This window comes from Pollachius pollachius, assembly GCF_949987615.1.
Source record: "Pollachius pollachius genome assembly, chromosome: 9".
Classification (NCBI taxonomy): domain Eukaryota; kingdom Metazoa; phylum Chordata; class Actinopteri; order Gadiformes; family Gadidae; genus Pollachius; species Pollachius pollachius.
In genome coordinates, this window is record NC_136942.1 from 2,027,041 (window position 1) to 2,040,571 (window position 13,531).

Consider the following 13,531-nt stretch of genomic DNA (forward strand, 5'->3'; position numbering starts at 1 on the left):
TGTGTGTGTGTGTGTGTGTGTGTGTGTGTGTGTGAGTGTGTTACCCTGGCAGGTTAAAACGGCTGAGACTCGTTCTGTGCGGCACTTCCACTTCACGGCCTGGCCAGATCACGGTGTTCCAGGGAGCACTGAGCTGCTCATCAACTTCAGACACCTGGTCAGAGAGCACATGGACCAGTACTCTGCAAACTCCCCCACTGTCGTGCACTGCAGGTACTGTCACACGCGTGCACATAAGCACGTGCACATGTGCAGAGATAGAGATGCATACTCGGACAAACACAAACACATACGGCCGTACCACCATGGACACGCCCGATCTCGTCTGATCTCGGAAGCTAAGCGGGGTTGGGCCTGGTTGGTACTTGGATGGGAGACCACCTGGGAATACCAGGTGCTGTAAGTGGTGTCGGGTGGTGGCCAATAGGTGGCACTCTTCCCTCTGGCCTTAACATCAATCCAGATGCCCCAGTGCAGTGACGGGGACACTGTGCTGTGGAAGGCGCCGTCCTTCGGAGGAGACATAAAACCGAGGTCCTGATTCACTGAGGTCATAAAAGATCCCTGGGCACTTATCGCAACGAGCAGGGGTTTCCCCGGTGTCCTGGCCCAACCAGGCTCATTCAATCTGGCCCGCTAATCATCCTCCTGTATAATTGGCTGATTCATTAATCCCCTCCCTCTCCACCTCAAGCTGGTGTAAGGTGAGCGTTCTGGTGCAGATTGGCTGCCGTGCATCACCCCAGTGGGTGCTACACACTGGTGGTGGTTAGTGAGGTCCCCCCCTTCACTGTAAAGAGTCTTTGAGTGTCTAAAGAGCGCTATATAAATTCCATCCATTATTATTATTATTATACACAAAAGTGTGGCAATCCTAATTAATAGATGCCGTGCAGGGTTCACACGGCGATTTGTCGTGTGTCGCACCACTCTGACATTGGGAAGCTCCGTGAGCAGAGTGCGCTTATGTAACGTCGACCGCATTGCTATGGCAAAATGACAACTATAAATGGCAGGAATGCGTTACCAAAAAGTATGCTCAAGACTGTCACTTTGACTTTCTGTCTGTTCTCCCAGTGCCGGTGTTGGTCGCACAGGCACCTTCATCGCAATCGACAGGCTGATCTTCCAGATCGAGAGGGAGAGTGTCGTTGATGTGTACGGCACCATCCATGACCTGCGAATGCACAGAACGCTAATGGTACAAACAGAGGTAGGTCGCTGCAAACCAAGACACATTTTACTCAATGTCTCCTTTAATAGAAACGTTATTGTTGACTGATTCAGTGTTCATTAATGCCACAGGATCAGTATGTATTCTTGAACCAGTGTGCATTGGACATCATCAGATCCAGAACTGGAACAAATGTGGACCTGATCTACCAAAACACTGAAGCTATGTGCCTTTATGAAAATATAGAACCAAGGAAAATTTTACCAAATAAATACCACAATGCATAGATCTGGGAAGCGGTTCTCACTCTGCTGCACTCTTCTAGATAGACAAGATAGACATTTTAATTTATTTTTATATGCAGCTTTTTTTATAATTTTTTAATTGTAATTTGTCTGTTGTCGATGAAAACACTGTACATGTTGATTTTATTTTGATGATATGATATAGTTATCTTTTTATTTCGGATAGGTCTTTTATGCTTTTTATATTTTTTTATCTTTGTTTGGTCTGGTAATATTTTGTGGAAGATGTATCGTTTGTTTGTTTTATTTTCATGTTTTATAGCTTAGATTTAGACCTAGAATGTGAATATTACTGATATTACAACAATGATAATAACCAGGAACTTTGGCTTGCTATAGAAAGTCACATTCACTCTTTTTTGCACTTTCTACCCTCCTACAACCAATAGGTGGCACACTTTTATCATTTTTACGTAGAAAATGTAATCTCCCCTGAAAATGATAACGTATTTGTATATTTTAATGTTATTTGCTGAGCTTGCACTGGATGCATTTCTGCTACTGTACAACCTTTTTTATATATGACGTGTCAATATTTTGTAATGAAAGTGTTGAAAGAGAACATTTATGAAAATATTCACTACTCTATTATATCTTGAAGGACTAGGCTGGGCTAAATTTGTGTGCACTCAAAAATATGTGACTTTTCTCCCCCTCACAAGGATAGCGAACCCATAGAAATAGACCAATGTGTATAATAGGTGCCTTATTGTCCACGCCGATTAAGATATTCTGAGGAAGAGGGAGGACGCTGACTAAATGAAACAACATGGCATCAAAGGTTAAGCGTCTTAATGCCATTTAAAATGCTTGTGAGTGGAAGAGAAAGACCATGTCACTTTTGGTTGATTTATTGGAAATGTAGTTCAACAATATTTTGACACCGACCTTGTCTTTATGGTTGGTCTTAAAAAACAACTCAGGTACTGAAGCAATGCTTCAGCCACACACGGATGTCAAGCCTACTGTATGTGGGACCAAGAGGTCCCTTCCCCATTATGTTAGTCCCCTTTGCTCTGTACTGTACATACATTCGTAAGAGAATAATGACGTAATGTCACTTCCTGCTGCATATCTTATCTACTGTATCCATTTGTGCGAATGCTGCAGGAATGAAACCCCCAGGAGGATCCCAAACTTCTATTTTCAGCTCCTAAAGAACAGGTTTTTCCATGAGGCGGTTCGGCTGTAAGCGTCAGCCATTGCTTATCTTGTAAACTGTCCTGTTTTAAGGCCTATTTGTGTGTTGTTGTACAATGTTGGATAATGTGCTAGTTATGTTTTGGAAGATCTGTTAAGCAATGGAAAACCAAAGTTGAGTTATTTACTATTTCTATCTACTGAATTATGTTTTGGTACAATTTAACCCATAATAAAGCAATCATTGTTTTGTGATGCACCATTTGTCGAAGAAAAATGTATTCCATATGCTATTGCATGCTCTACACACTTTCTATATAATTTTTACCAACGCTTATTATATCTTTTATTTTACGGGAAATAGATTATGGATGGTTTAAGATTTATCAGTAATTGCAAAAAACATGCAAATCATTGTGATGGAAAAACTTATTTATAACTCACACCAAATGGCTGCGTGTGTCTTAAACCCCATTACCCGGGTAACAAAACCATGACGTAAAAAGTGTTTAATTTCCATCAAGAAAATGGGGGATCGAAGACAGGAACACAACTGTGTCAGGAATAGATGGCTTTCTGCAGGAGCCATGTGGAACACCTCTGCATTATTCAACCAGTCTGACTGTTATGGACAGATAAGTGCACCCTCAAAGAATAAATAAATAATATAAGTCATTTCTGAATCTTAGACCTAACAGTTGAGAAGAAGACATGCTGCAGTTTCTAAAAGGCCTAATTTGCCAGGAACAGACAGACAGAGGCTGCTTCAAAGATATATTTTTTTGCAGTAATAACGAATTCTGCTGGCCTGCCAGTCATAATAATGCATTAATATAATAGCTTAGAATGTATATTCCACATTGCACACAAAAAAATATTATATAGCTGCAAACACTGATATAACAGAGGGTGGCTAATCAAATGACCAGTCAACAATATTCACATAATTGATAACTTTGTTGTGTATTGGCATACAGGCCAATAATGTGTATATATTATTATTTGTTGACAGCGTCAGAGCGTTGATGTCAGTTGAAACTGAAGAGCATTGAATGAATGGGAAGGGCGGGCCCTATGATTTACAGGCCTAGTAGAAGAATTGCGAGCCCCATTAAGTAGGAATTAAAAGAGTAGACGGTGATTATGTAGTAAACCCTCAAACAGTTGTGACAAACTGTTGACACTGGAGGCGCCAAAACCTCTAGGAACCCATTCCAACTTGACTGCTCCTCCGTCCAGACGTCTGCATCACACAGCACGTTGACTGGTCGGCTCCTCTGCCGACTGGCTGCCAGTCGAGCGATCCAGTATCCAGAGAGCCACGGCAAGGAAGCTGTCGTAGAGAGTAGCGGATTCTGGATTGCTACGTGGAAAATAGGTCTTAAACAGCTTCATGTGCACGACCGATCACGACAAAAAGTAAGTCTGTGTTATGTTATTGATATGATTGTTAATCGGCGACATGGGGAAAACAGAATAGCTATTTTGAGTGAATATTACCGTTAGTTGCTTTTGTGCTAAAACTACGTGCTAGCTTACGTCGGTTAGCAACGTCTAAATAGCATTATGTAATTTCTTCATTTGTGAGATCTAGCCCATTGTTGAATTTGACAAATAAACGACATACAGACGTCTCTATTTTCAGCTCAGTGTTTATGAAAAGATAATTGATCTACCTTACTCGTTATGTGGTCACTGGGGTCGCTAGTACCTGACAAGCTAAAGTCTTCCACGATAGCAAGTTAGTAGGCTGAGAGAGGATCCTGAATTGTAGCGTTATCCCGGTCCACGGCAACGCAATTTCCCGTCTCATACTTCGATGAGCGAAGTACGCCAGTGAACAGTACTTGGAGCAGGAATAATTATAACATGACGATGAATAACAAAAAAAAAAAAGGAAAATATTTTTGGAGTTTTAACGATATATTTGACGGGGAAATATCCTAAACTTGCAACTTAAACGGATATCCTCTATTGAAAGTCCCTCCCGCTCAGTCGCCCATTTAGATGAAGGTCCCGCCCTCTTTCTCGCCAGTAACGCTAGTTTGGAGCATCCCCTTCCAGGCGTTCCTTCGTGAGATGAGAACGCCTGGGAACGACGTTAGCAAGTTAGCAGAACGGATGCCCCATGCGGTGTTTCATTGCCTGTCACTTGTTAGCATATTAACGAATTTCAACATAAAGGTTCCATGTGACAGGAAAGTACGGATCGTGTTGCTGGTAAAGCTTGGTATACGTCGGCTTTAGCAATCTTGGAATGCTAGGATGGATGAGACTTGCCATAAACGAATTACAGTACGGGTTTACAAACAGTTACCACGTAATAATCCGTACTAAGATCTGAAAAAACATTGGTTATGCTATCTGAATGCAGTTTATTGTTGTCATAGCAGTTATATGTAGATGACACTTGAACTCGAATGTGGTGGGTGGTTGTAATAAATATTCAACCACTATAACGTGCATAATCACGCAGTATGGGCCAAGTCATATGTGCAACAGCTGTATGTTTAACTCTGGGTGTAACCTCTCATGAACAACCAGCTGTGGTTGATGATAAGCACGCTTACTCATATTTCGTTTAACGTACATTACTTAGATACTGTTGAAAACCTATATTGTGTTTAATGAACAATCCCATCTTCATGAGACGATTCATTAGTCGAAATGTACTAGTCTGGTTGGACCAACTTCAATATGAAATGGTGTACTTATATTTGTAAACAAGTGCAGAACCGGTTAACGGGTCAGAGTGTAGTCAAAGGATAACAATGAATGATGATACAATCTTGTTTGTTTTTGGAAAATATCCAATGTTTATTTCTATACTATAGACCTATTTACCATCTATCATATGGACTATTGTAATGTTCTCTGATAAATGCCTTAAATGTCTTAAGGTCATTGTTATAAGACGGTTAAGTATGACCCAGTGCCTGCTGTGCCACTCTAATCCAATACAAAGCTTTGGGCTTTAAGTTAAACATATCTGACCATGCCATTTAATAGCATTGGCCCTTAAGCCTATCAAGTAGACTTGTGGCTTTTCATGGAAGGAATAAGTGTCTTAGTGGATGTGGAAAGTCCAAGATTATAGAGGACTATCATTTATTTGACCAGCAAGTGACCAACAGGTGTCTTCTGTTTGAATGCAGAATCTGATACCAAAAGCATGTCTGATGATCTCTAATGCAGAACACGTGATTACTATATGACAAGCCTTGTGATCAAGGTCACATTGGACATCAATGTCAAGATCTGGATTTATGGAGTTTGTATTGGTGAATCTCTTATGCGGGGTCACAGGTATTTCTAATAAACCCATGCATATCAGAAGGCGGCCCAATGAAATTGAAGTGATGCCCGGCAAAAACCTTTCATATAAACCCGTCTATAAGACGTAGAGTGTTTAAGGGCTCGCCCCCCTGACACAGTAGTACAAATGTGTAAAATACATTTCCCTTATCCTCCTTGAACCAGCTTTATGACTGGTTATGTGTTTCCTGACAGTATAGTAGCATGGCAGTAGGACAGACTGTGATCTTCACTAAGGGAGTGTCTCTCTCCAGGGCTTTGATATGTGGCCCAGCGCTGCCGCGGCTATGCTCCTGTGCTCCTCAGGCTAGTGGGTAGGATGCTGTCTTTGTCCCTTTCTCTCTCTGACCTCAACACACTCCTACTGGCACAGTGTGTAGTGCTCAGGGATGAGAGACAAAATATAGTTTTTGCTGATAGACTTAGACTTGTCTTTATTGATCCTTTTGGGATGACTCCCTCAAGGAAATTAGATTTCCAGTAGCTTACAGAAACACAACACAATATATATATACAATATAAGATGAAACAATAAACTCTTAGCGAACTATAAAAGTAAACAATAACAGTAAACAATAAACTCTTAGCTAATATTGAAAGTAGAGATAAGAATATAAATAAAACAATTAAAATAAAATAAATGTAGAGAACTGTATAGAGGATAAATATAGATAAATATAATGCATTGTGTTGTCATACAGTGGATAAAAAAATAAATGACAAATGAAATTCGCAGAAAATAGCAGTTAAATAAATTAAATTACCAGTTAAATTTAGCGGTGGATTAGGTTATTGCACAAAAAAAGAAGAATAGTGTCCAGGTATGTATGTGGGTAGATTAGATTATTGTTATTGCACATATACCAATGGTATTAATATAATTGTATTATATTTGCCTTCTCTGAGTTCATGCAACTGGTATGGTTAATAAGTCAAAGGAATACAAAGTACCTGAATCTGATTGGTCCTTATATCCACGTCATTTATGTTTTAGGCTAAATGCCTATATTCATTTATGCTTTTTTATATGTTTATTGTCATTTTTAATATGCTATTATGTAGGACTGTCGTCAACCAAAGAAAACGTTGTCTGCTGTAATTCTACCAACCCTACGACCAATCGATTGGTCGATAGGAGAAAAAAAAACAAATTAAAAACCTGCATGTTTTGTCTAGATTTACTGAATCGACCCGCTCATGGTCCGAGTCAGGTTCGGTAACAGAGCCTCACCGTGAAGCGGGTCACACCAGATGAGCCATGGAGCACAGAGCAGGGGCCAGGCGGCGGTGCGTGTTAGAAAGACGGCACGCCGGAAGGGTTGATTCTAGGTTTCATTCTGTGTTTATTACAATGGGTCTCAATAGATTAGGCTGTGCTACGTGCCAAGTCTGACATGTTCGTACTCCAAGCCTATCAGGCGTTAAACATGTTAGAATGGAAACACACTTTTTTGTCATCCTATTTAAACCGATTCGGACACACGTCGAAAATGTCAAGTTTGTAGCCGAGTTAATGTTCAGTCGGTAGACTAGCAGCCGGCATCCTTTACTTTGGCGAGTTCAAAGTGTGACAACGGGGGTGACCTCCTGTCTTATAAGGGTTATAGTCTATTAAACCATATCAGTGTTTTTTATGAAGTTGTTTGAGAATTAGTTTGAAATAGTGCAAATTGACCAACCGACCAGAACCTCCTGTTATCGTACCCAGGCTTCCCCCAGATGAAGTGCAGCCTGTTTGTTTCTACTTTACATGGAGGGTGATGTACGTCGGCCTGTAGGCCTGTTAGTAAGTCAGCTTGTCTTTCTCTCTGACAAGCTGACCCTCTCACCTCTGACCCCTGTCACGTTTCTCTGAGCCAGGTGTCCATAGCCATTGTGTATTTATAAAAACCCTCTGGGGTGGTAGACCCACAGTGTTACACTGCAACAGTTTGAAGAAAACCTTTTACACTTTTGCCTATGCAATAGATATCCCACTCTCACTCTCACTTCAAACCTAACAAAGGGACTGCCACTTGTGTAGGTGGGACCAATTTCACCCATGGCCTTTTTGCGTTGAGTGTTTAGTAATAAACACAGTACATATCATCGAATATATCATATTTGAGTTTTATCTCTGAAACCTGAATGTGCTGCTAATGCTATTTAGACAGAGGCTTTAAGATTGCCTTGTAATAATCTGTTAATTCAGTCGAGGCAAAACGGTGAGAAACATAAATGTATTTCATTGTGTACTGTGTTAAACAGCCTTCATGAAAAATTCTTGAGCTCTGGTAGACTGTGAATCTCTATTGCTTCACTATTCGATTTTATCCCCACAAGGCCATCATTGAAACCGGTGTATTGTAGGGTTTCAAATTGTTGGATGAAACAGTGTATCATTAGACTATTATTAGGGCCTGGCTGATAATTATGGTGCCGCGACAAACATCGATTTAATCAAGGCTAAGTAGTTACTAAGCACTTCCCTTGTCATGTTTTCTTCATTTCTTAAAAGCGTCTGTGTCGTGGTGTTGGTAGTGGTGGAGGTGGGGTGTGTTAAAGTCTGAGCCCGAATGTTCAAATATCCAGATATTTTTTTCGGTAGGAAGGATTCAGAATTTCAATTCAACACGCTAATATTATTTTTCTTTGTCTTTCCGAATAAATGTAAATGCAAAAATATTGTTTTTGTAACTCCATTTTCAGGGACTGTGGGGAGAAGGCTAGGTGACATTTTGTCAGAATATCCCAGTGATTAAATCTTATATCTAAGGACACTTAACGTCAGAGAACACACCAATGCTTTAGTTGAGATAATGGCAGCCATCATCAGAATGGCCGAAGATGGGATGACTGAATTATCACTTGTTCATTTTTGGATATTCAAACATTCAATTACTCCGGTAGCGCTCTGACCACTGACGTCTGGTGTGTGGTGTTAATGTTTGTGGAAGGGTGTGGTCCCCTTTGACAGCTAGCTCACATCAAAACCTCAGCTTGCAGTGTAGTGACAGTTTCTACATCACACATTCCCAGGGACATGGCACCTGACTACTGTCTCTGCAAACAGAAATATAACGTATATAACTTCTTCTTTATTTGTTTATGTATTCTAATTATACTTTTCATTAGTATGGCTATCGCTGTTTGCAGTTTATATTTTCTCCTGTGGTTGCTTATTTTCTGTTTAAGCAGCCTTGTGAAAGGTGCTCTGGTCATGTGGTAACGCACTCTTATGACAGCAATGGGTTTCGGTCTGGATTTCTTTGGTGGTACAAGAGGTACTTTCTCACAATGAGCAGCAGGTTTAAAGGATTCCAGCTGGCACCCTTCAGTTTGGAGTTTGCATTTTCCCCCTTGGGTTGCTAGTAGAAATTAAATGTTGAGGCTGCTGAAGAAGAGAATTTGATGCTCTGCTTGACTTCCAAGTGTACATTTTAAATGAATTATGATGCATGTGTCACCTGCTACATTTCTCAAATGTATTTAATTATACATTTTGAGAGGTTAATGATACTTATATTTACAGTATCGGTCACTGATTCAGCAAAATAATTTCAAGAACAATAAAATAGGCTACGTTAGTGACTGATGACCTGCAGGCTAGGGAAGCAAGTAATACCAACATTTAATACATGGTCCAGTTCTCAATGTGTACTCTTTATTTTGTTACAGGGTTAGGTACACTTATTTAGTTTTTTACCTGCTTTTTACTGTTTCAGAGCTAGTTGGACCCATTCCTATCCTGTTTGATTGCCTTATATTTAGACAATATTTGGGCTCAATGCTTTATTTGGCCATTGTGTAAAAATATGGACAAAATGGTGGCTCTGTAGAGAGAAGTGCTGCTGCCTCGCTTTGAGACCTGTCTCTTCTATAGTTATACACCGTTAGACTGAATAGGAATCAGACCGGTGATTAAGTCTGTAAATCAATGCTTGATTTTCTGTTGAATATCTTTTTATAAAAATAAAATGACTTTCGAACTACAAGTTTCCGATAGGGCTGCCAACTAATACATGGAACAGAGCAAACTTGTTCTTCCATCTCTCCCAGTATTACCCTGTGCAACATACTGAGAGTCATTATCTGCATGTGCCAACGTCGGTTACGATCAAATTTGCATTCTTGGCAGTTGACGGATAGTTAGTTATATGGCCTTTCTATTGTTAACAGATTTTTTGACTGCAATCGTAATAATTATTGTATGGACTGAAAAAAGTTTGAGGTCAGATAGATTTTGGCCATATCCACCAGCCATAGTTCAAACACAAATGGGTTGGTTTGCTGATTGGGAAGTTTATCTCCAGAATCCTTTTTGTGGGCGTATTTCCAAACCCTGATGACTGTCAGATGTACTTTGACAGGTAGACGATAATTCAAGCAAACCAGTTTTCCAGTTTATATTTATTTCATAAATTCCAAACAGTCAACAGGTTAGTGTTATGGAAATTATGCATTTTACAAATTCAGGAAAATTCCCAAATTCTCCTGAATTGAAAGGGCACAATGGCATGGGTCTGCTAGCTTTCTTTAGAAAGGTAGCTAGCATGCATTATTATGCTGGCACATGGCCCATTAGTAGGCTAGCCTATTGACACAGGTGTACAGGTACATCAAAGGAATGCTTTATATTATGCAATACCATGCCTTCTTCTTGGTTTGTAAGCTGGATAATGGGCTCAGATTGCATCCACGGGTCTTTGGAAAATACACCCTCTAGGCATTGTAGATGTTACCCAAAACAAAAATAACCGTTTTTTCAAATTAACATCTTATGTTATTTTTTGTTTGTTCACATTTAGTCACAGACTTTAATAGGGCTGTCCCCTGAAAGTCGATGATTCAAATCATCAGTCGGGAAACCCCATAGTCTTCTTTTTATTTTTAATTTATTTTATTTTTTCGTCAGTTAGTGGTGTGGTTAATAAAACTAAAAATAGAAAACATTAAAATGCACAGGAATAATATTTATATGGATAATAATTATAATTATATATTTTAGAAGGACTGAAATTGATACAAATTGCTTTATTTAGACACTCCATGTCACTGTGGCGATGGATTCATTGTCACTTTGTTTGCTAGACAGAATCTGGCAGAGGGAAGCGCCCCCCGTACATTATTGCTACATTTTCTCTAGCAGCGCGGTCAGTGTGGCGACACAGCGCTGTGTATTCTTTCAGGCTCACTAAATGTTATCAGATCGTGAACACGGGGCTCATACAGTGGATTATCCACTAGCCTATACATGAGCCCCGTGTTCATTATCGGACCGCATTATGGGCAGGAGCCTAATTAAAACTCGACAGGAATAAGTTGGCTACAATTCCGACGAGTTTGATTGACAGAAAACTGTTCAGGCGAGAACGTAATGAGCGCAACGCGCAAGCATATATAAAAGGCCTATAGCCTACCAAAACAGAGTGTTAATATAGAAAACTCATTTTTTAAACCTCCAAAAGACCTGCCCTGCACAGCCGCCGAATAGTCGAATATCTGGACTGAAAAGGCAGATCTGATTAGACTCAGAAACTTCTGAGTCGGGGACAGCCCTAGACTTTAGTGCAGCTTCTCTGTTGGTTGATGGCCTTGGAATGAAACCGAATGTTCAGTTTTTCCTCAGCATTGGCTTGTCAAATATTTTCTTTCTTTTCCAATTCTACCTTTGTCAAATAAATGAGACCTTTGAGTAAATACCTACGGCATAGGTACACTTCTGCATCAGTGATTCTGAGTGTAGTCCGCTCGATGTCAAAAATTCAGCGACATCTGCTACTTTATGATGTGAAGATGATGAAACAAACTTAACATGTGACAACTTTATAACTAGTATTTCATAAATTGCTGCTAGTAGTACCTGACCATGCTGAACAAGCCTATTTTTTTTTTTACAAATCATGTTCAAGGGTTGGGGTTAGAAAAGTAGCACAAACCCCACTGCCTATTACATTCACTTCCTTTCGGATGTCTATTGCTGGCAACCGACTTGAACAATGCTACGTGCTACCCCCACCTGGGAGCTGCTGAAGTGATTCCATCAAGCCAAGGGTTTTTAAAGATCTTCGATGGGGAGGTGGAACATGGAGGTGGAGGAGATGGCTGATGAGATACTTGACTTTAAAGGCCTGTGTTCCTTCAGAAGTCAAAGGAGAACCGTAATCAGGACAATGTCGGTCGCCTCTGCTCTGTCTGCGTTGAGCTGTTGTAGTATCTGGTTATTTGTGGCTTGGGTAAGTTGTGAACCTCAATCTTCCTCATTAATTAGTAGGGATGCACTGAAATGAAAATTCTTGGCCGAAACCGAATATACTGAATCGGTTGGCCCAAAGCCGAAACCGAATACCCAATGTGGCTTTTGCTGTTTTTATACATTTTGTTTAATTTTTCACCATTGCAAAAATGAAACAATTACATGTCGCTTATAAACTTTTTTGTCTTGCTTTTCAATAAAAAAAATCAATTACAAATCCGCAATTTAAAAAGATTTATTTAATACTGAACATTTTCTAACATTCCAGCAGACCTTATAGCAAGAATATAAGAAAAATATAACTTTAAATAAATGAGATAAACAAAATATTTTTATTTGGCCATCTTTGAGCCATCCCTAAAACCGGCCTTAAACTGACTGCTGAAAGAAATTCACGCGTCTGAACACACAACAAATTAATAATCCTCCTGTAACTTTAGCGGTACAACGGATTTTAACTGGGGCAGTGCCCTATTTCTGAGAGTGTATTTAGTCTACTTCTTCAGGAAAAGTGGCAGGTTCTTCTTTATGAAAAGTAGCTTCTCTGCTTTGTCACATGAAAGTCGGTTCGTCTTCTTTTCGCTGCTGCTGCCGCCGCGGTGTCTCCCTCGTACTCCGCATGTTGTCCGCATGGTGTTTGGTTTTCAGGTGATGGATCAAGCTTGATGTGCTGAAAGTCTTCGCAGATGTTCCCCCTCTAGAAAGTTCAGCAGAACAATGTCTGCAAACGGCCTTATTTGCTTAGTTTTCCGAAACTTTAAAATGCTTCCACACTGCCGACATGTTTGCTGCATTAAGTGTGAGCAGATTTTTTCTCTCTCTACTTGGTATTTTGTTGTTAACAGGTGCGCTCAGCTCTTTTTCCATCGTTGTGTATTGTCATTTAGTTGTTGACAAACTCACGTGCGGCTCGCTTTTAATCTCTCATTTGATGAAGCACACCCGGCTCATTCCACACTGGTTGCTTTTTTTTTCTCGCATCATCAAAAATAGAAATGTTTGGGTTTTTTTTTCGGCCTTTTTACTCCTTCAGCCGAATCCAAAAATTATGTTTTGGGCCATTTTCGGTGGCCGAATTTTCAGTGCGTCCCTATTAATTAGTATCACTAATGTCTTAAGCATGTTTGGGAAACTGTGTGGTATTTTTGGGGTTTAGTTTTAGTTTTAAAGTCAAAGATTCAAACATGGTGATATATGGTCATTAACTGCAACAAAGTAAAAATGCAAATGTTGACAATACTGTTGCTATTCACTTCATCATAAACAGAAAAATCTGGCTTTGGCCTAAAATTTGAATAACCCAATCATAATATGGACAGCCAAGAGACAACTCAAATGATCTAAGACAGTTGTTTTATCTGC

The 13,531-nt window shown here is 39.9% G+C and overlaps 2 protein-coding genes across 3 annotated transcripts in view; both read left to right on the plus strand.

Annotated features, from left to right (window-relative positions):
- Positions 1 to 2,878, plus strand: part of LOC307080789 (receptor-type tyrosine-protein phosphatase eta-like) — a 41,233-nt gene extending 38,355 nt beyond the window's left edge. For both annotated transcript variants that reach the window (XM_079743693.1, XM_079743694.1), the window contains 3 exons: positions 53 to 213; positions 1,078 to 1,213; positions 1,306 to 2,878. In XM_079743693.1, the coding sequence (XP_079599819.1) occupies positions 53 to 213; positions 1,078 to 1,213; positions 1,306 to 1,461 (453 nt within the window). In that variant the 3' untranslated portion in view covers positions 1,462 to 2,878. The remainder of the gene's footprint in view (positions 1 to 52; positions 214 to 1,077; positions 1,214 to 1,305) is intronic.
- Positions 2,879 to 3,834: 956 nt separating this feature from the next.
- The window catches only part of osbpl5 (oxysterol binding protein-like 5), a 42,660-nt gene continuing 32,963 nt past the window's right edge, over positions 3,835 to 13,531 (plus strand). Inside the window, exon 1 of the mRNA XM_079743963.1 lies at positions 3,835 to 4,038. The gene's annotated coding sequence lies outside the window, so the exon portion shown is untranslated. The remainder of the gene's footprint in view (positions 4,039 to 13,531) is intronic.